This window comes from Benincasa hispida, unplaced genomic scaffold, assembly GCF_009727055.1.
Source record: "Benincasa hispida cultivar B227 unplaced genomic scaffold, ASM972705v1 Contig189, whole genome shotgun sequence".
Lineage (NCBI taxonomy): Eukaryota > Viridiplantae > Streptophyta > Magnoliopsida > Cucurbitales > Cucurbitaceae > Benincasa > Benincasa hispida.
Window position 1 is genome coordinate 50,084 of NW_024064458.1, and position 23,179 is coordinate 73,262.

At 35.2% G+C, this 23,179-nt stretch overlaps 1 protein-coding gene and 1 long non-coding RNA gene across 3 annotated transcripts; one reads left to right on the plus strand and one right to left on the minus strand.

Moving 5' to 3' along the window:
• Nucleotides 1-1,835: 1,835 nt before the first annotated feature.
• Nucleotides 1,836-18,347, minus strand: LOC120069054. 2 transcript variants are annotated; one of them, XR_005479429.1, is made up of 6 exons: nucleotides 17,799-18,335; nucleotides 17,553-17,628; nucleotides 17,400-17,459; nucleotides 15,948-16,039; nucleotides 2,933-2,969; nucleotides 1,836-2,157 (listed from the first exon to the last, which is right to left on the minus strand). It is a non-coding gene; the product is annotated as an uncharacterized LOC120069054 (long non-coding RNA). The 2 variants fall into 2 exon arrangements; XR_005479428.1 differs by having other exon boundaries at nucleotides 2,933-16,039; nucleotides 17,799-18,347.
• Nucleotides 18,348-20,743: 2,396 nt separating this feature from the next.
• On the plus strand, nucleotides 20,744-21,039 carry LOC120069058 (metallothionein-like protein 4A). The gene has a single exon (XM_039020737.1). It carries the CDS (start codon nucleotides 20,779-20,781, stop codon nucleotides 21,037-21,039), a length of 261 nt encoding a protein of 86 aa, XP_038876665.1. The 5' UTR covers nucleotides 20,744-20,778.
• The last annotated feature ends 2,140 nt before the right edge of the window (nucleotides 21,040-23,179 follow it).

A 23,179-nucleotide genomic window follows, 5' to 3' on the forward strand; every position in this document is an offset into this window, starting at 1 on the left:
AAAAAATTCCAATAAATGAGATCAAATAGCATATACATCACATTTGACAAGTGAATAAAGTTTAGAGCTTGAACAAACAAATTAAGCATAAAAAAGAACTAAATAAATGATAACTCTCTAACTACTTAGGTAACTTGCTAAGTACTAAGAGAAAATGATATCAAACGCACCAATTTTATTCTCTGACCTAAACATTTAACATTTTCCAAAGTGGATTAAGATAATGATAAACATGACAAGTAGAATTACTCAACTTTTGAAAGATATGATAAACAAGAAGAAATGATGTCCAAGAACAAAAAGAAGCAATTCTGCAGCCTATCATTCTCCTCAATCAACTGCTAATTCATGACCGTTAATACTATAAACACGAAGTCTTCTCTCTATTTCTCTCCACACCGACAAAACCAACTAAACACTATCAACATTCTCAAATCCCGAACAAACAAAATAGCCCAACTTCACCAACAAAGAAGATTTTACGGTAACCAAAAATGTTTTGGCAAATGGACCTTCAATGAACCATTTTAAAAGGGAAAAAAAGTAAAAGAAAAAGAACCCATGCCGTTCTAGAACCATACCTTAATTTTTAAAATTTAAAAATAAAAAAAAAAAAAAAAAAAAAAAAAAAAAGTTTTCAAATAAAGTTATAATTATCAATAACTCGTCGATTCCTAAATTATGTAAGGATCAGCAATATGGTACTGTACTAACAATCCCTAAAGTTGTAAGCCAGACATACATAAAAAGTGTAATCTAAATAACAAAATAATAGTTTCTTTTACTTATATAATTTCATTCACTCTCCAAATTCAATGTCTTTGAACCACAATTTGAGGACCATTTGGATGCATGTCACATGTCTCTTAGTTTCTGTTATATCCTCATGATTAGCATTATTGTTTGTTGAAGACAATCTAAAAGGCAAGTTATACAGCAAATCATGGTTGTAGTAGTAGAAGAAAATATAAACAAGTCATGAAGCACAATGGGATGATTAATGATATTATAAGATAATCTAAACATTGTAAAGCACCTTGACATGACTATAGTAGACGATAGAAATGTAGACAAGTTAAAGCATCCAAGAAGAATATTAAGACAAAAAACAAGTTAACCTATAATACACTTAGTACACATAAAAATCAAAAGTTTAATTTCACCACAATGTATATCAAAATCAACTTTAAGAAGAAGTTCTATCCGTTTCATGTTTTTTCTAAGCAGAAAACAACAGTATTTCAAAGGGAAAAGGTTGGAATCTTCTAAAATGCTAAGAAACAAAGATATTATCTAACATATAACATTGGATTCTTTTAATTCCAAAAGCTCCATATTTTGGTCTTTTCTAACTAAAAATCATGATTAAGTTTATTTTCTCTTTGTTTTGTTTCATGTTGTAGCTCATAAAAATTAATCTTTTTCCTCCTATTGAAGTATCAAACCCAAATTGCATTTCTATTTGAAATAATCATAGGAAAAAATTTGAAATAAAAAATTTCAAGCAACCAATACATCCACATAGGGCATAATCTCAAGAGAAAACCATATTCAAAGAATATACAATTTCAAAACATATATTAGAAAAGATATTCTTGTAAAAATAAGTTCCAAATTAGCACTTTACTATTAGGAAGAAGGAGCCACATCAAACCAATCAGCACAATTTCACATATCAGTCGCACGGTGCAGAACAACCAAAAAGATAGCAGAATGATATAATCTTTCCTTCCATGTTGAGCGTGCACTTTCATAGAGGGAAAATGATATTAACTTCCAAAGATCTCATTCCATATTGAGACCATAGCTCACAATGAATCAATCACCCAATTCAATTCCTAATTCTCCTCCTCATTGCTGATGGAGAGAAAATTTATTCCCTTGTATTTAATCGTAAATGCATTTCCCTTATGTAGCATCTCTTATCCCACTCGGGTAAATTTTTTTCCTTTGCAGAGAAACACTTGAGCCAATTCTAATTATATATATATTGGTTTTTTTCAAATCAGTGTGTAACAAAGATTTTTTTCATCAATTCTTCACACGTAACCAGCAGTAGTAAAACCATATACCTTAACCAAAAGCTACAACAACTCGATCAACCATGATTCATAACTCTACTTCAACAATAAGTTTCAAAAGACGGTTCTTTGATACCTGCACAGTAACAAATTGAAAAGGTTAAATTAACCTCATACCCTAAATTGAGAAAATTGTGATCGAGTATGTTCCTGAGATAATATACGATACACGGAAGGAAAATGACGGTGAGATACGAAACACGTTTCGAAAATGGACCCACAAACAATTAAAATCGGTGAGATAGGATAATGAGCCTCCAAACACTAAGATGATACAGAATGTGGAGATATATCATGTCATGTTAGGCCCCCAAACAGCCCCTTAGAGTGTGGATATAAGATATTTAATACTATACAACAATGAAAACTTAAAATATCTAGTTTTAATAACAGGTAGGCCAAGTCTATAGAAACTAACATCATTGAATGTGGCATTTGATAAAAAAAAACTAATATTCCCCTTAAACATAACCACTAGAAATAAGGTAAATAGAAAGTTATATTTGTTGCAGTGGAAGTTTGGAAGGCATGCACCAATATCAAAATTTTACAACTTCCTCAAAAAATCAAACATGCAGTAAACAACAAGAAACTACAAAGAAAAAAAAGATAATAGTTAATTCATTTAAGTCTTGAACACAAAAAAATAGCTGATGAAGATGCATCGATCAACAAAATACAACAGAGAATACTCGATGTAGGCCATATTCAAACTAATGCAACAAAAAAGATGAAAAGGAAAGGGAAAAAAAAGACAAATCTACATCCCATTACAAAAACTCAAAAAATAGAGATTTCTTCCACTTTGGTGCAACAAAAAAGACAAAATTGCATTGAAATAGCTAACTTACTTTGTGCAAAATTTCTCAGTTGAGTGGTTTCTTCCTCCTGCTCAAAAAACATCAAGCGATACATTGAACATATATTATTCAAATACTCATACATTTATATTTCAAATGAATATCATTACTTTAGTATAAATACAAACGTTAAGAAATTCAATGGCAGGGAAGCAAGATTGGAAGCACTTGCACAGAAGAGACATGATATAGTTGGAAGCACTTGCACAGAAGAGACATGATATAGTTGGAAGCACTTGCACAGAAGAAACCATTTAAATGCACACCTCAGATGATCCATATTCGTAATGATGTTATTTAAATGCTAGCAAGCTAGATCGTTTGAATAAAAAAAAATCTAGCTTCCAACTTTGAATCAAAGGACCAATTTTGAAATTATGTGAAGAAATAAAGGAAGAGTACCTATAATTGGTTTGATATTCACCTCAGACCAAAAAGCCTTCTTAAAATGAAATTTCCCAAACAAAATAAAATGTTTAAAATGTAACAAGCCAATAAAGGAAACAAACTCAGAACATCAAAACCTCCAGTAGTTGATGCTTTTTTTTAAGACAGTTCATACCGTAATGCAAGATGTGGGCAGTGAAATAAGAAGAGTGGAAAGGGAAAGCATGTCTCTGGTACAACGTTAACATGGGCCTTTATCGATCTATCACCATATAATACTGTAAATACATGAATGCCAAAAATATATCGCCAATCACTTAAAAATAAAATAAAAGTTCTCATACCAAGTACCATCTCTAACGAGCAACAATCAATCATAATATCAGCTACTTCTGAAATTTCATTATAATCTTCTAGTTGGTGAGTGGAACCATCATAACATGTGAAATAGCAATTCTCAAGAGCATTAAGAAGGAACTGTCTAATATCCATAACAGAATCTCCTAGATTGAGCTGCAAAACTCACTAAAGAAACAAGTATTATGTATTTCATTATGCTACAGATCCGTCGACGTGAACCCACAAACATCACAAACAGAAAAGACATTTGCAGGAGGAGAAAGAAGTGAACCCATATCTTGCGAGGGTATTAGTCGAAAGTTGCAAGAATGTTGGTGTCAAAACAACCATCAGACCAGCAGATCCTATAAACGACGATGCAAGCAGAGGGAATGCCACCCGAGTGACGACGACAAGGCTCGGGAGGCTGGTGCCGAATACAAAATTATCGGCGGTGGTGCAATTATGGGTTCCATGGCCTGGGAAGGAGTCCATAAACACATGAAAAAGAGGGAAAATATAAGTATAATTGAGAGAGGAAGAATCATTCTTCAAGTTAGGAGAGGAAGCATCAGGTAGAGAAGAGGTAAGAGATGGAGGAGATTAGGGAAAATAGAGGAATGGGGAAATGCGAGGAGAAGAAAAGGGGAAAGAGGAATATAAATCACGAGTTGATGATCAAGTCATCTAGATAGAAAAAATCCAAGTTGATGATCAAGTCATCTAGATAGAAAAAATCACGAGCAAGAAAGGCTTCTCCATTGAACTGGTGAAACTGGACTACAATGGTGGGAGAAATCGAATTATTATTCCTTCGGGTGAACCACGCAAAGGCTGGGAACTCTTCACAGACCTCACCACCTTTTATAGGTAGAGTCACCACCAACAAATAATGTTGGCCAACGACCCACCTAAAAGGAACCCTCTTTAATATGGCTGATGTGAACAACAAAAAGAAGCAAGAGATGCAAGAGAATGAAGACAACAAAGAGAAGAAACTAAAGAGGCCAGAAACATTGATTAACCAACCAACTACCACCATTCTCTCTTCTCTACCAACCCAATCCTCACTGATCCTGACACCTATCTTCACCTACAATATTGTGGTTATCAGAAGGAAAAACTTCCATGACGATTGGTTCAAAATACTAAAGGCCATACAAGCGGAAATCACTGCCTATGGATCTCTTTTACCATTTCAACCCAACAAGGCCATCCTGAGATACAAAGATATGGAACAAGCAAAAATCCTTGGAAAATACAATGGTCGGCAAAAGATTGGTTCTTACGAAGTCCTTTTCTCCCTCTAGAGCCAAAATGTTTTTCACGAAGAACAAGTTGTCCCCTCTTATGGAGGATGGATAAAAGTGAGAGGACTCCCTTTTGACAAACGGACCTTAGAAACTTTCCAATACATTGGGGAAGCCTGTGGAAGACTAATGGAAGTAGCAAAAAAGACCCTCAACAGAATGGATTTGATGGAGATCAGTCTCAAAGTCGAGAAACCACTCTGGTTTCCTCCCGGCAAAGATTTTGCTTCCCTCAATGTCCTCATCGGCCATAGCAGTTGCGATTGACCCGTTTTTTATTGTAGATTACCATATAGGGGTTATCGCCGGAATCCATGGCACTCCGGCCAAACTACCGGCAAAAATGGGTGCAAAGATTGATAATTTTCAAATTCCCCCGTTGATGTTGACCCTACACAGCAAAAGTACTCTGTTGGGACAGAACTTACTGAACCTGCAGTAGAGACTCAAAAGTAATGTTGACATATCAAAACAGCCTGTAACTGTCAGCAATAATCCAGCCCTGCCACCTAACATTGCTTCCAAGCAAAACCATCTGCTTAGAAAACCATTGGTCAACAATACCTACCAAAGGAAACCCAATTGCCCTTAAACAACAATCCCCTCTCACCCCCTTTTGGTAAACCATTTGGGGCCCACCTGTCCTTCGCCATCACCTCTTCTGAACCCATCCCTGGCCCCACCACCTCCTAACTCTATCTCGGGCCCCACAAATCAACCCTTGGCCTCAGCCCCCACACCTTTGGGATCAGACCACAACCGGCAGTTGTCAGCCAAATTCCAGCCCTGCCACTTGACTTTACTTACAGAACCATCTGCTTAAACAACCATTGGTCAATAACACCTACCAAAGGGATTCTAATTGCTCTTCAGCAACAATCCCCTTTGTGGGAAATCATTCAACAGTTCCCACCCTCATCCTCCTCCCAACCAAACCTCGTTCTTCCATCCCCATCCAAAATCCCACATAGAACCAAAAATGTTACCTACCATCGACCATAAGCAGTCTACTTTTATTGCTGGTAACAAATATTCCAACGCTATCATCCCACATTCATCCGACATCGACTCTGACTGCTACCTCGCTAGCCCTCTTCAGAGTTCTCGGGATCCCCCAGCCACACAGACTCGCATTGGCCAGACTTTCTCTCTTCCCCTCCACCCTACTATAACTCAGAGCCCATGAATCCTATATCACACCTTGCTGCCCTAACTCCCTAGCTTGAAGAATGTGGCCTCTGTATTCGGTCCATACCTACAAGAAGAATAGAAACAAACTTACAGAAAAACAAAGGAGGGGCCTACGTGAAGTCAAGAATTTGGAATGCTCCATTTCCTATGAAAAGAAGGCAAAGGCCTTGAACAGGGAGGGCTCACAATCATCTTAATGTTAATTCTCTCTTTGAATGTTAAGAGGTCTCGGATCATGGAAGAAAAGAGCCACCATCAAAAGACTAATCAACAATCACAACCCAACAATTGTTATTCTCCAAGAAACCAAAAGCCACAATATCGACCTTGTTTTTATTAAATCTCTTTGGAGCTCTAGAGGGATCGAATGGACATCTATGGATGCAAATGGCTCTTCCGGAGGCATTATTATCATGTGGAATGCCCCATGGTATACTCCATTGCAGATTACAAAAGGTGCATACTCCTTCACTGTCCTTTTCAATCTTGCTGATGATTACAACTTCTGGTTAACAGGTGTCTACTGCCCACCTTATGATCCTGAAAAGAACATTTTATAACTGAGCTCCATGATCTCTTTTGCCTTGTGGATGAAAACTAGATCATTGGGGGAGATTTCAACCTCATTCGTTGGCCGCAAGAAAACTCCAATGGCTGCAGACCTAATGTTGGCCTTCAATTCCTTTATTGACCAGCGGGAACTCATTGATATCCACCTCACAAATGGGAAATATACCTGGTCTGATTTACGCATGCATCCCACACATACAAGAATCGATCGTTTCCTTTGTTATGCTTTTATTATATCAAAATTCAAGGATGCATCCATGAAAAGATTGGACAGGCCAACATCAGACGATTTTTCCCTTCTTTTAATCCTTGGCAACCAAAATTGGGGTCCTGCACCTTTCAGATTTGAAAATGTGTGGTTAAACCACAAAGACTTCCTCCCTTTTGTTGATTCATGGTAGAACAACCACCCACTAATTGGGCATCCCGGCCATGGCTTTAACCAAAAGTTAAAGAGCCTGAAGTTGGCTATCAAAGCATGGAATTTATCCACTTTTGGCATCATTGAAACACAGAGAGCTTCTCTACAAAAGGAATTAGCCTCCATTGATCAAGAATCTGAAAATGGTCCCATAACTTGTGATCTTGACAATAGAAGACATTTGATTAGAAATCAGCTCCTTTCCCTAAACGCAAATGAGGAATTAAATTGGAGGCAAAAGTGCAAAACAAATTGGCTGATCAATGGTGATGAAAACACATCCTTTTATCACAAATTTGCTGGTGCAAAAAAGAGGAACTGTATTACAGAAATTCTCAATGGCCAGAACATAAGTTTGGTAAAGACACCGATATAGAGGCTTTCATCTCTTTTTACATAAATCTCTTCACCAGAAAACCAGGTAATCGAGTTATTCCTATCCTCTCGAATGGGATCCTATCAGCCAAGAACAAGCAAGTTTTTCGGAGGCCCCTTTTACCGAACTTGAGATCTGGACAGTAATCAAGGCTCTAGGCACTAACAAAACTCCAGGGCCCGATGGTTTCACATCAGAATTTTTTAAAAAATCATGGAACACTCTAAAAACTTATTTAATTAGAGTGTTCCAAGATTTTTTTGAGAATGGAATCACCAATGCCAACGTGAACTAAACTTTTATTTGCCTTATCCCCCAAAAAAAAAATTGATGCCGCGAAGGTGGGAGATTATCAACCTATCAGCCAGGCCTTTACAAGATTATTGCTCGGGTTCTATCAAACCACCTAAAAAAACCTTCCATCTACCATCACAGTCCATCAATCAGCCTTTGTGGAAGGTAGACAAATACTGGATGCCTCACTGATTGCTAACAAAATCATCGAAGATTGGCATGCGAAGAAAATTAAAGGGGTGGCCATCAAGCTCGACATCGAGAAAGCTTTCAACAAGGCGGATCAGGATTTCCTTGATGAATTGTTAATGGCAAAGGGTTTTGGCACAAGATGGAGACCATCAAAGACTGCATATTTACCACAAATTTCTCCATCATTATAAATGGCAAACCTAGGGGGAAATTTAAAGCAACTAGGGGCCTTAAACAAGGTGATCCATTATCACCCTTCTTGTTCATTATCATAATGGATAGTCTTAGCAGAATCCTCATAATGACAAATACAAAATGCTTTATTAGCGAATACTCAATCCCAAGCTCACATCACAACAACATCAATCAACTTCTTTTTGCTGATGACACTCTACTTTTCTCCATTAGCAATGAGAGGATGATCGAAAACCTCTTCAATTTAGTCTCAACATCAATAGACAAAAATCAGAATTCATGGATATTAATTGCAAGGATGATTGGGTGGTATCTATTGCCAATAGATTTGATTGTAAGGTTGGGATATGGCCTACCACATATTTAGGTCTACCCCTTTATGGAAAACCAGCAGCAGTTACTGATGTGAATTCAACCATTGCATGTACCTAAAGAACCAATTACAAGAAGCTAGGCAAAGAAGATTCAAGAGGCATTCACACTACATCTTCAAAAACTAGCAAATTCACAAGAACCGACAAATAATTTTGAGACCAAAGTTTTATATAATGTTAGTTCAATGAGTCAAGAAGAGAATGGCATGAAGATGGCACGGGAAAAGTCCTATAGTTTGGAAAATGACAATGATAAAAAAAAAAGGTGTGCAAATTTTTTTGAAGAAAATGTTGTCAAGTGTGGATTGCATAGGGAACTGTGATGTCAAGCCTTGTCAAATGTGCATATCTACTTTGCCACCTTCTAGAGGAGATATTTAAGGCAAATTGAAGACTTTCTACATTCCTAGTTTTGAATTTTGACTTAGTGTGCAATTAAGTTTCAAGTTTCTAGGTGTTATTTTCTACAATTTGTGTGCAATTAAGTTTCAAGTTTCTAGGTGTTATTTTCTACAATTTGCAATTAATTGTATTTGAATGACTTTTGAGTTTCTTGGTCTATCCACGACCATTTGGCCTATAAAATGGCTTGTAATGTTCTTAAGAAACTCAGATTATCTATAGTAAAAAGCTTGTGCTCATTCAACCCTTTGGTGGTGTCTTTTTCTTTCAAATCTTGCTTTAGATTTGATATTAAATCAATTCATTGGATTAGTCTTGATCAAGCTAATTCTGAAGTGAGTTGTCTTAGGATCTAAGAGTGACCATCATAGATTCTAAGTTCGATCTAAGTAGCTTTCTTTGTGAGTGTTTGCAAAGATTCTAAAAAGACCTCTAGCTTTGCATCCAACAAGCATCGCGGGCGCTTATCATTTGGTATCAAGCATTTGTTCATCGTTCTTGGCCGACTTTAGAGGTGTTATCTTTACTTTATTTCAATTTATTTTATTTCAATTTTTTTTCTCCATAGCAATTGCTTACCTCTTGTAACAAGAGGTACTACAACTAGTCTTGAAAACTTTTTCGAATCAGCTCTTGGATCATAAAGAAAAAAAAAAAAGTGAGCAAAAAAAAAAAATCAAAGATCCAAAAGCACATGAAAGTTTCTTGTCATTCCTAAAAGTTTGATAAAAACCCATCCAAAATGATCAACTCTCACAAGCTAAGACTAGAGTAACTTTTTTCTTTTTTTTTGTTGACTTCTTTTGTCCTTGCTGACTTTATTTTTCCTTTATGATCCAAGAGCTGATTTGAAAAAGTTTTCAAGACAAGTTGTAGTATGTCTTGTTACAAGATGTAAACAATTGTTATGGAGAAAAAAAATTGAAATAAAGTAAAGACAACACCTCTAAAGTCGGCCAAGAATGGTGAACAAATGCTCTGATACCAAATGATAAGCGCCCGCGATGCTTGTTGGATGCAAAGCTAGAGGTCCTTCTAGGATCCTTACAAACACTCACAAAGAAAGCTACTTAGATCGAACCTAGAACCTATGATGGCCACTCTTAGATCCTAAGACAACTCACTCCAGAATTATCTTGATCAAGACTAATCCAATGAATTGATTTAATATCAAATCTAAAGCAAGATTTGAAAGAAAAAGACAACATCAAAGGGTTGAATAAGCACAAGCTTTTTACTATCGATAATCTGAGTTTTTTAAGAACAATACAAGCCAATTTATAGGCCAAATGGTCGTGGATAGACCAAGAAACTCAAAAGTCATTCAAATACAATTAATTGCAAATTGTAGAAAATAACTCCTAGAAACTTAAAACTTAATTGCACACTAAATTATAAGTCAAAATTCAAAACTAGGAATGTAGAAAGTCTTCAATTTGCCTTAAATATCTCCTCTAGAAGGTGGCAAAGTAGATATGCATGTTTGACAAGGTTTGACATCACATTTTCCCATGCAGTGCACACTTGACAACATTTTCTTCAAAAAATCTGCACACTTTTTTTGACCACCGAGTCATCTTCCAAACTATAGGACTTTTCCCGTGCCATCTTCATGTCATTCTCTTCTTGACTCATTGAACTAACATTATATAAAACTTTGGTCTCAAAATTATTTGTCGGTTCTTGTGAATTTGCTAGTTTTTGAAGATGTAGTGTGAATGCCTTTGAATCTTCTTTGCCTTGCTTCTTGTAATTGATCCTTTAGGTACATTCAATGGTTCAATGATTGAATTCACATCAGTAACTGCTGTTGGTTTTCCATAAATGGGCAAACCTAAATATGTGGTAGGTCATATCTCAACCTTACAATCAAATCTATTGGCAATAGATACCACCCAATCATCCTCGCAATTAATACCCACGAATTATGATTTATGTCTATTGATGTTGAGACCAGAAGCAAATTCAAAAAGAGTAATTAAATTGAAGAGGTTTTTGATCATCCTCTCATTGCTAATGAAGAAAAGTAGAGCATCATCAGTAAAAAGGAGCTGATTGATGTTGTTGTGATGTGAGCTTGGAATTGAGTATCCGCTAATAAAACCTTTTGTATTCGCCATTGTGAGGATTCTGCTAAGACTATCCATTATGATAATGAACAAGAAGGGTGATAATGGATCACCTTGTTTGTTGGTTCATGTGAATTTGCTAGTTTTTGAAGATGTAATGTGAATGCCTCTTGAATCTTTTTTGCCTTGCTTCTTGTAATTGGTCCTTTAGGTACATGCAATGGTTCAATGGATGAATTCACATCAGTTACCTTTTGCCAACCAATTTTAGACAAAATTGACAAGAGACTTCACTCTTGGCAACACAACTTCCTTTCAAAAGGAGGAAGACTAACCCTTCTGAAAGCAACCTTATCTAATCTACCTGTCCACTATTTATCCCTCTACCATGCCCTGGGAAAATTATTGATGTCATTGACAGATGTTTAAGAAACTTTCTTTGGTCGGGTCACAGGGATAGCAAACTATCTCATTTATTAAAATAGGACAAATTGAAGAAACCTTTGGCTGAAGGAGGATTCGGGATCACTGATACTAAACAACAAAACAAAGCCCACCTTGCCAAATGGATTTGGCATTTTCATTTGGAGAAAGACGCCCTTTGGAGGATCTTAATCGAAGCTAAATATGGATCACACCATTTTGATCTCAAGGCTGTCGAATACAAAAGCTTATCAACCAGAAGCCCTTGGAAACACATTCTGCATCAAATGGACCTTATCTATGGGAATATACAGTGTCAGATTGGTGATGGTTCCTCTACAGCGTTTTGGACAGTCTATTAGCTTGCTGGTTCTGCCCTAAAACAAACCTTTCCTAGGCTCTATCGGCTACCTACCACAAAAAAATATTTCTATTAAGGAGGCTTTGAATGCTACAAATTGTTCTTGGTCCTTAAACTTTAGAAGAAATCTTAAAGAAGATGAGATTGAAGAATGGACTGCTCTTACTCATCTTATTCCAAGTCTAAACCTTACTTATAGAAAGGACTAATGGATATGGAAGCTTAGCCACATTGATTTCAGTACAAAGTCTTTATACTCTTCCTTCATATCCAACCCACTCTCACCTTCAACCGGCCTTTTCACGAAATTGTGGAGTTGTCCCTACCCAAAGAGTGTTAAATTCCTCCTATGGGAAATCACTAACTTTTGTCTTAAACACCATGGACGGATTACAAAAACGATACCCTTGGATCCACCTCTCCCTCATGGTGTTGCCTTTGTCAAATGAACAACAAAGATGCCCAACATGTTTTCTTTGACTGCCCTTTCTCCAGAGGGATATGAATGGAAGTCTTTTCTGCTTTTAACTGGTCTGTGGTCCTTCCAAATAATTTGCAAAGTTGGCTTCACCTACTAATCGGCTAGATACCTTTCAAAAATGATAAAGAATGTCTCTGGTTAAGCATCATTTGTGCTGTATTGTGGAAGATTTGGGATGAAAGAAATGCTAGAATCTTCCAAGACAAGGCTAAGACAACAAAGAACATTATTGATACCATCATACACTGCCTTTTTTGTGCAAAGATTTACAGGCTATACAAAATCACAATTTTTCTTTCCTTGTTGAAAATTGGAAACACCTTTTGCACTCCCTTTGAAAGGGTCTTTTTGTACACCCTATGATTGGGGTCCTCATGTACCAATGGATATCCATGGATTTCATTTAATCAATGAAATTGTTTCTTATCCCCAAAAATAAAAAATCAAATCAAATCAAATGGAGATGGGTTTATTTTGGATTTTTAATTTAACTAGAATATGGATGCCTAATTTAATTAGATTATGAATTTTCTAATTCAAATATAGATACTTAATTTAAATAGACTATGGATTTTTTTAATTAATTAAAATGTGTAATCCTAATTAGATTAGTTCATATTCAAAAAGTAAATCCAATCTATCTACTATTTTTCCTAATTATAGGAAGTAACTTATTTAAAAAAGAAATATAATTTCCCAATAGATAAAGTGTCATATTAAATAAAGTAAATTTAATCTATCTACTACAGTTATGGAATTCCAAATAATTTACGATTAGGATTACTTTTCCTCTATAAATACAATCATCCACTCCATTCCAAACCATTTACTTCATTCCAAACAAAGGTCAATTAGAGAGAAAAGTTCCTTATTACTTCCACATATTTTTTTTAGGTGTCTCGCTTTCCTTTTTGTAGTGAAGAAGTTCCTCTTAGAAACTTCTAAAGACATTTAGTTGTTTGAGATAGACAACTTCAATTTTTTTCCAACAAGCATTCCTAGAAGTTAGACGGAAGAGGTTGATTACTTACAAAGTTTTATATGGGCGCAAGTTCAAGGTACAAATTTACTACTAGAATGTCTTCGAGCCATGTATTGATTGATAATGCCTCTTTTATGTATGTTGATTAAGCATGGTTTTCTTTATATGAATGAATATGTCAGAGTGACAGTGACCCATTTGAAGGTGCACTAGACGACCATCTATGAATGGTTAATTTGTGCATGTCCTAGCACGTTTATATTTATTGGATATGAATGCACAGTCTTATCCTGGTAATGGGTTACTTACTGAGTATTTATACTCACTATTTCTTATTTTATGTTTTCAAGTAAGGACAAAGACAAACCAACGAATGATTAAGGAGTATTTATACTCACTAGTCAGACACTTCCATTCATCAGTCAGTATTTATACTCACTATATGAATGCATAGCCTTGATGTTTGAACTCTGATTTTTTATATTTGTTCTATTAAACATTAACGAATTGTTCTTCATCGCCAGATATGTCCTTCAAGAAAAAGTCTCTAGAATAATATGCACAAGATTTTGTCTAATTTATAGTCATAATTGACATGTTTCAAATAATTTGTTATAAGTTAGTTATGTGTGGTTGTTAGGAAATAGCACCACAAGTTAGAGGAATGAGCAGTTGTGACAGATTAGAGGGGGATGAAATCCAACAGTCTAGGACCCTCAGGTTCGAAACCCTCTTGCGACGAAGGATCCCGCTATCGAGGGACCCTTCTGGGTCAAGGGGACAAGGAGTTGAAATGAGAAGACGGACCCGAAATACAATAGTGCCTGACACAGATTCCACCAATCTTCCCGACCAATTATGCTTCAATGGTCGCGGCGATAGAAGAATCTGTTACAATGCCCGTGATGGAAAAAATAAAAGACATGATGGCAAAAAAGATTGCCCAACATACCTAATCACAACAAATACCACCCCCAATTCTAGACGCCACAAGTTTAGACCAAGAATCAAAACTTACAAGACTTGTCTCTCAAAACAAAACACCTATGAGATTTCAGAAAGTACAATCCCTACACCTTCAATGGGCCACTGAAGGACCCTACTAAGGCAGAGCTATGGATGAGCTGTCTTCTATAGAGACAATATTTTGATATATGAAATGCTTGAAGGATCAAAAGGTTCAATATGTCGTCTTCATGCTCACAGATAAAGCCCAAATCTGGTGGCATTCAGTAAAGAGGATGATTATAGATACGGTGCGAACCAGTAACGTAGGAGCAATTCAAGGAGCACTTCTATACGAAAAATATTTCTTTGCTTGAGATATAATGAGTAGAAGAAATTTTTGAACTTGAAGCAAGGCAAGATAACTGTAGAGGAGTATGACCAAAAGTTTGATCAGTTATCCCGTTTTGCTCTAAAAATAGTTACCATGAAGGTTGAAAAGGTAAAGAGGTTTGTTCACGGGCTGAAAAGATGAGATACGAAGACGAAGCTTGGGGCAAGCCTTTAAACCGACCACTCATGTCGAAGCCCTTTGCTTAGCAAGTTAGATAGACTTCCCATCATGGGCTGAGTATCTAAAGTCGTTTGGAGTCAGATCCTCCTCAAGTCAAAAGAGGAAGGTAGACTAGAGAGCTCTAGAGCCTCTATAAAAGAACTAGAATTCAGACAGACCACTACAACACTTCCAACAACAAGCTTCCGAGTCAGGACTGGTTGAGAGACATGAACCAATTTATAGTTCTTGTGGGACACATCATTAGGGCTGGCAGTGGAGTTTGTTAACTTTGTAAACAACACCCAACTAAACAATGCCCTTAATGGCGTCTCCTACAAGAACTACAAATTGGTTTATCTCTCCTACCCATTTTTGACTCAGAAGCCCGTTGTTGAAGATGTCGTGATGGTTAATCCAATTCTAGCTCTTCTACAAAGGTTTTGGAGCCTCTCTGGTCTACCTTCCTCTTCCGCCCTCAGGAGGATCCTACTCCCAATGACTTTAGAGATTCCCCATCTATCTGACTTGCTAAGCGAATGGCTAAGCATGAGTAGTCGGTTTAAAGGCTTGCACCAAGCCTCGTACTCCATCTTTCAGCCTGTGAAAGAACCTCTCCACCCTTCCAGCCTCCATGGCAAACATTTTAGGAGCAAAACAAGATAACTAATCAAACTTTTTGTCATACTCCTCTACGATCATGTTGTCTTGCTTCAAGTCTAAAAATTCCCTATGCTTGTTATATCTCAAGTTAGTAGAGAAATATTTTTCGTAGAAGTGCTCTTGAACTACTCCCGCATTACTGGTTCGATATCTCAAGTTTTGCAAGTTCTAATTCTTGGTCAAAACCTGTGGACCTGCGTGGGTGGTAGTGGTTGTGACTGGGCACGTTAGGCTATATGTTCTGCAATCATGTCTTTTTTTCATCACGATCATTGTAACAAATTCTCCTAACGCCATGTTCATTACAACATAATCGGTCAGGATGGTGGAATATGTGTCTGTGGAAGCACAATTGTTTTCTGATGGAACGAACACATGCGCAGCGGAAGAAATAACGGATCTAAAGTACTTTAATTAGGTTAATTACAAAGGATAAGCATGCAAGAAAAACAAGTAAAAGGGGAAGAAGAAATACAACCTTTGTAGTCCTAAAGCTTCTCCAAATTAGCTCCCATCTCCTCACGAACGATTCGTAGACCACCACGAGAAACTTCCCGACTATTCTCCAACCTTAGAACAAGATAGTGGAATCCGGTGAGTGACTAATTTGGAGAGGAAAAAGTTAAATCTTTGAGAGAAAAATGTAATGAGATTATCACATAATCTCATCAAATTCCACTATGGCCAAGCATTCTAAACAACATAAATCTCTTCCTTTTAAAGGTACATGCAAAATATGCAGTTCACATATTCAACATAAAGACTACCCCTTATGTCTCCACATAAAGTTCATGTATTCATATAACAGCCATAGATTTTTAGTTTATTGAATTTAGTCTTTACAGGTGCAATTCACATATTCAACAACAATGTTATTGAATAAACGTCAATAACATCTTTATTGATAATAGAATGTGTTTACATTACAAACTACGAGTAAGGACATACAATCCAACATATTCTGGGTCCGTCTTCTCGATTCACCTCCTTGCCCCCGATCTAGAAGGGTCAGTCGACAGGGGAACTTCCGGCATAAGACGGTCTTAGACCTAAGGGTCCTCAACTTCCAGATTTCTAACTTTTGAATTTCGTCCCCATTGGTGTTCCTATAACGACTACCCCTTCCTCTAACCCATGGTGCCATTTCTGGACAACCACACATAAAATTCTTTGTGAAGAAAAAAACATATCCACTATGCCTATGACTTGTGCATATAATTCTAGAGATTTTTCTTAGATGACATATCTAGCAATCACGAAGAATCCATTAATGACTAAACGAATCAATCTGGATTTACATAGTAAGTCAAACCTAAAAACTTAAAAATTCAATTAACTTAAAACCATAGTTCGTGGCACCTAAAAAAAACATAAATCAAAACCAGAAAATATCATAAATTGTTTAATAAAACAAATATCAAAACTCTGAGTTCGAGGCTGACATTTAAAACATGATAATGATGAGCGAAAGCGTCTGACTAGTCCATAGCATCATTATGGATTCTTTTTGTCATTTACTGGTCTATCCTTGCCCTTACCTAAATGACTTAGTAGCGAACCTATCGATCCATTGTAATATAATGGTGAACCCGTCGATCCACAAAACTATAACATAATGGTGAACCCATCAGTTCACAAAGCTATAATAAGATAGTGAACTCGTCAGTCCACGGAACTGTAAAATAATAGTGTTAGGTCGGCAAACTGTCACTTTCTTATCATAGCATTTAATATATCTTTAATAACATTTCCAACATAACACAATATCTATCACATAGTCCCATACATTCACGTGCAAGTATTTTTTTTGTAAAACTACTACATTCACATAACTTGTCATGATTTCAATATTATTCGAACAAAACAAACATTCATCATACTATCTATATCACTAGTTCAAGAGAGCGGCTTCAGTATAAAAATTACTTACCTCGAATACGAGCCCTAGTATTGTTGTCCAGACAAAACAATCTCTAACAAAATCCTGAACCTACATCACAAATTCAGATTTTAATTAAAATTTCAAGGTCCACTTTACAGCACCATTAACACTTCCAATAACCATAAAACCTCATATACTTACCAAAGTCATTCAAAATCTTTATCGAAATTGATCCTGCACCGCTAAACAGCAACTAACCATATTTCTACCCTTCAGTCTAGCACCAAAATGTGATGCGGGTATCAGAAAAATTGACGCAAAAAAGTTAACGGATAATAAATATCTTCAAGAAAATCCACCTGAACTTACCAAAATCATTCAACCATCACCAAAATTGACGCAAAAAAATAGGTAACAAAAATCTCAAGAAAATCCACCTAAACTTACCAAAATCATTCGATCTTTACCCAAATCCAAGATTCCGGCGAAAATCAAAGGCAGTAGTGGCGGTGACGGTGCTGCATCGACGGTGACGTGAGCGGCGATGCATGACGACAGCAGACTGTCACGGCTAGGTTCGGTGGCTGTGAACAAATCTGGAACAATACCCATCGAAACGATGCTGGACGACGACGACACAGATCCGACGTGAACGGCGTCGGCGACTGCTGACGTAAAGCGACTGAAAGGCGACGGGGAGAAACTGATAGGCGGCGAGGGTTTGACTAAGGCTCGCGCGAGAAGAAGAAAAATTGCAAGGGAAAAAATCAACCCACCGCAACGGCTTCAGTCGGAGACAGCGCGAATGGGCGACAGACGAACAACGGCGGCAATTGGAGGCCGGCGTCTGCGCGAGATGGCTGGCGTAGGGGGAAGGTCCTTCGGGCGTGAGGAAGAAGAAGATAGGGAATTGTGAGGGTTTCAGCGCACGCTTTCCAAGGCTCTTGATAAATATTTTTTTTTTTTGTTTGAGACATTGAGATAGGATGTGGGTGTAGTTCATACGTTTGTATTTGGATGTAGTTGTGCATTTTTTTCACTCTAAATAATATATTTTATTATTTTTGTTTTTTCACTATTTTTATTTCATAATTACTTTTTTTTTTATAAAATATATTGTAATTTTTTCTTTTAATTGTTAAAATTTTTCTTTCTATCATTTTTCTTTTTTGACGATGGACAATAATTAACTCATTTGATTTTTGGTAGAAATATAATTAAATAGTAGTAGAAAACAAAGAGAATCAAAACTTTTGATTCCTAATTTTTCTCCCTGAATTTCATTATCATCTTTTTTTTCTTCTTCGTCGTGTTGTTGCTCTATATTTTTACTATGTAATGATTTTTTTTAATTAAATCTCTCATCATTTTAGCAGCCAATAGAGTGTCATCATATTTCTTCAACAATTTCAAATTCAATTCCTCTAAATTTAGAGGATCTGGGGAAAAAATTATTTTTCACTAACTATTGTCGGAAAATATTCCAACAAATTTTTTTTCATTTTATGTTTTTTTTTTATATGTTACATACCTACTTTTCATCTAAATATTTTTAATACCCATTTGACATGTGAATTTAATTTAATAAAAATACTTTTTATAAAATGTTAAGTATAAACAACATTGCACATAATGTATTTTTTTATATGATCAACAACCCTACAACATAATTTAATAGTCATAAGCCTTATAATAGTCAAAGGTGGTTGTCGGAGCTTGAAGTTGGTCCATGAAGATGGTATTGGAGTTGGTTGTCAAAGTTCATCGTCAGAGGTGGTTTTGAAATCCTGGTGTTGGTTAGACGAAGGTGGTCGTCAAAGTTCATCATCAAAGATGATTTTTGCCAAAGATTGTAGTCGGAGGTGGCTGTCGGAGCCCGAATGTTAATCGCATGAAAGTGATATTAGAGTTGGTTGTCGAAGCCCTGAGTGGGTAGCTGAAGTTGCTCGTTCAAATGAGGTAATTGAAGGTGTTTTTCATCGGAGTTGGTCGTTGGAGATTGTTGTCGGAGCCTAAAATTGGTCATCAGAGTTGGTAGCGCGAAGGTGGTCGTCGAAGTTGAGTCAACGGAGGTGATTACTGAAGCTCGGAATTGGTTGTCGGGGTTGGTCGCACGAAGGTTGTCGAAGCTCGGAGGTGGTTGTTGAAGCCCAAATTTCGTCGGAGGTGGTTGTCGAAGCCCAAATTTCATCGTTGGAGTTGTCATTGGAGGTGGTTGTCGGAGTCTGAAGTTAGTTTTCGGAATGTGACAGTAGCCAATGGGTAAAGTCATTGAAAACATTGAAAAAATTGAGGGTTGAGGTGAGTTGGTAAAATATACCAACTCAACTCTACCAACATTTAAAGTATGTGTGCCAAACAATAAGATTGATATATTATATCAATTCAACTCAACTTATGTTGGTGAGCCAAACAACTCCTAAATCAATTCCTTCTAAAATTTTAAAATCCCAAATTAATATTAAACCTCCCAAAATCTCTTAATCAAATCAAATACAATTTTTCAAATCTTTTATCAACTATCTTTTAAATCGAATTACTTAAATCCAATGTTTCAAATTTTTTATCACCAATCTTTTATATTGAATTATCTTAACCCGAAAATCTAATTTTAGTCAAACAATTCAAAATACAATCCAAATAGTTAAGATAATTATTTCAAGTTTATCTAAAAAGTCAAGATATCGCATTTCTCTTTAAATTCATCGTAAATATTTAAGTCTTTTTTTAACTTTCAATTAAATTTTGTTATACACACAACTTTTTTCTATAATTCATTTTTATTATTTCACACTAATTTTATTAATTAATAAAATAAAAATTAATTATTGGTATTTTTTTTTTTATAAAAACTTATAAAAGTCTATTAATAAAACTAACATATTTTTTTACTATTTTTGTAAATAGTTTGACATTTTTTATATGGATAAAAAAATTTCGATTTAATTTATATTTTTTAATTGTAACATTTAATTAAATTGATGAAAATTTAATGAAATTGTATATATGTTGCAATATAAAATGAAAAATTTTATGTGTTAACTAATAAATTAGGATGAATGAATTTTAAGGTACACTAAACCAAAATAAACGAGAATCAATATTAATCACTTTAAAATAATGAGATAAAATTGAAGGCAAACGTAAATTAAAGAGAACTAATTAAGAAGCAATTATTTAAAAAGGCAAAAAAAAAAAAAAAATCAAAGATATCATGACATTAAAAACAAACCGAACAGATGGAGGATATTCTTCCACATAAATACAGTTATGCGCGAGGGAGGTAGCCACGTGCATTGGCATGTGTAAGTCGAAAGCAAAACTCAAGTGCCATGTCATTTCGCAACAGCTTCGTACTTTATATAAATAAATAACCGTTCGGACGGAAGGGGAGGGAGAGGGTTGTCGGAAGAGCAGATAATTAATAATGGCAGAATCAGGCGGCGGCGGCGGAGTCAGAACTTGCAACCAGAGCTGTGGTTGCGCTGTTCCCTGCCCCGGCGGAAATGCTTGTAGGTGCGCGACGGCTACGGCGCCGGCGCCGGCGGGAGGAGAGATGGCGCACAGGAGATGCCCGTGCGGGGAGCACTGTGGATGCAATCCTGTCTCTTATACACATCTAGATGTGTATAAGAGACAGGCTTTGGGTTGTGTAGTGAAATGTGGATATGTAAGTCAGATTCAATAAAACTCAGTTTGTTCTCTGTACCTATATCATGCTTTCTTTTTCTTGGCTCAATAATTGTATTTAAAACAAATTCGAAATTTAACTAAAAAATAAAAAAAAAAAAAAAAAAAAATCTAAAACGCCGTTTCACAACCAAATAAGAATAATTTTTTAGGTTGTTAGGAAAAAATAGGGTTTATTATTATTATTTTTATTAAAAAATTATTTTGGTTCTTAGAATTTGGTGAATTCGTTCTTGAAAATTAGAAGAGAACAAATATAAATTTCAGAAACGTATAAGTAAAGAGGACGATACGGTTTTCGAACGGATTTTAATATATATATTCGGAAAATTACAATAAGTAGGAAAATAAAACATAAGAATATGTAAATATAGCAATGGTTTGGGAAAAAAATCTAACTTAATTGCAGATTTTTTTTTTTTACTATTTACCCTCATTTGTGTATCCGATGTTTATTATTAAATTTCATGTCTATGGTATAAAGTTAAATGTATTATTTTTGTCCAATGATATTTCAAAAATAAATTTTTATATGACCTTAATCGTATATAAATTATATTTAATTTGGCATATCAATTGGATAACAAATATTTCATATATCAATATTTGGTATATTGATTTATATACCTAATATAGACTAAATATGAGGTATATTATAAACAATATTTAAAGTATAATATTGACCTTTCAATTGTGTAATAATATTAATTCTAAGTAGATCATTAGTGCATTAAATATTTGATTTATCAACTATTCAAATTATATTTAAATTTTAGCATATATCAATAGTATCAATATTATATCATTATCACTCTTGACCTAAATTCATTTGAAGTATTCTATCTTATCAGATTTAAAATTCAATTTAAAGCATATATATTATTTTGACTCATAATAGATTAATTTCAAATATATTATTAATGTGTAAGTATTATATCTTAAAGTCCATTTTAAGTATAAAACGTGGGTATATGATTAGTATATCAGTACTTCTAAGAGTTATTGGTATATCAGTACTTCTAAGAGTTATTATTATTAATGTTGGCATTCTTCCAAGCAACTTATTTATATAAGTTCATATTTTATATGTTTGGTGTCAAAATTGAAGAAAGCATAGGTGTAATAACATGTATAAGTATGAAACAAATAGGTATCCCGGCATTATTGACACGATAATACATCATCATGAATGTTTTTGTTACATATTTTCAATGTAAGGTACATGTTTAATTGATAAAAAAGTCAACCTCTGAGACATTTATGTAAATTTGTCATATAAAACAATACCATAATAGATATTACTTGTCGAAAAATGTTTATTGTTGACTAAAAAATAGTGTCAGGAAACAACAAATTATGACACATTTTTCACGTGTCATCTATGTTGAGGTTGATGTCCTAAATCTCATGGATCACGTAGTTTGTAATTGTAATGTATACATTTTATTTATTTAATAAAATCTAAGGTGTCTTATTTGACATTTAGTATTATTAACCCATAAAACTAATAAATTAACATTCAAAGTTATCTTCTGTACCTTAAACATGTATGTAGAGACATACATGTAGATCATGTTTAAGTTGTTAGGATTGGTGTCATAAATCTCTTGTAATCTCGTAGTTTGTAAACTTTGTATAAACATATTATTGTTAATAAAATAAGTGTTATTCTATAAGCATTTACTCCATCCAATAAACTAAGATATAGGGTTATTTCATGTAATCTAAAAAAAGTATGTAGAAACATACAATTGGATCTTGTTTAAATAATAACCTAAACGGTTTGTAGTAGATGGATAAGGCTGGGTACCTTATCCCGGTAATACTACAGATACGGTCTGCTTTATAGGCGTTACAAATGTTGTAAAATGCTACAAATGATCTGATCCTGATCATTCATATGGAGACATGTGAGTGGGGTATTCTATACAAAGAGTTTGTATAAGACCAGACCACGAAATGATTAATCTCTTTATATAACGTCGTTAATAATAGAGACTTACATTTCACTAGGATGACCATAAGTGACATGACCTGAATCCTGAGTGAGTTGTGAACTCCTACTCATGAAGGTGGTCATTTTATTTGTGTGGGAGAGAGTGGCCAGATTGCCAACCCAACAAGCCTACCATTTTAGG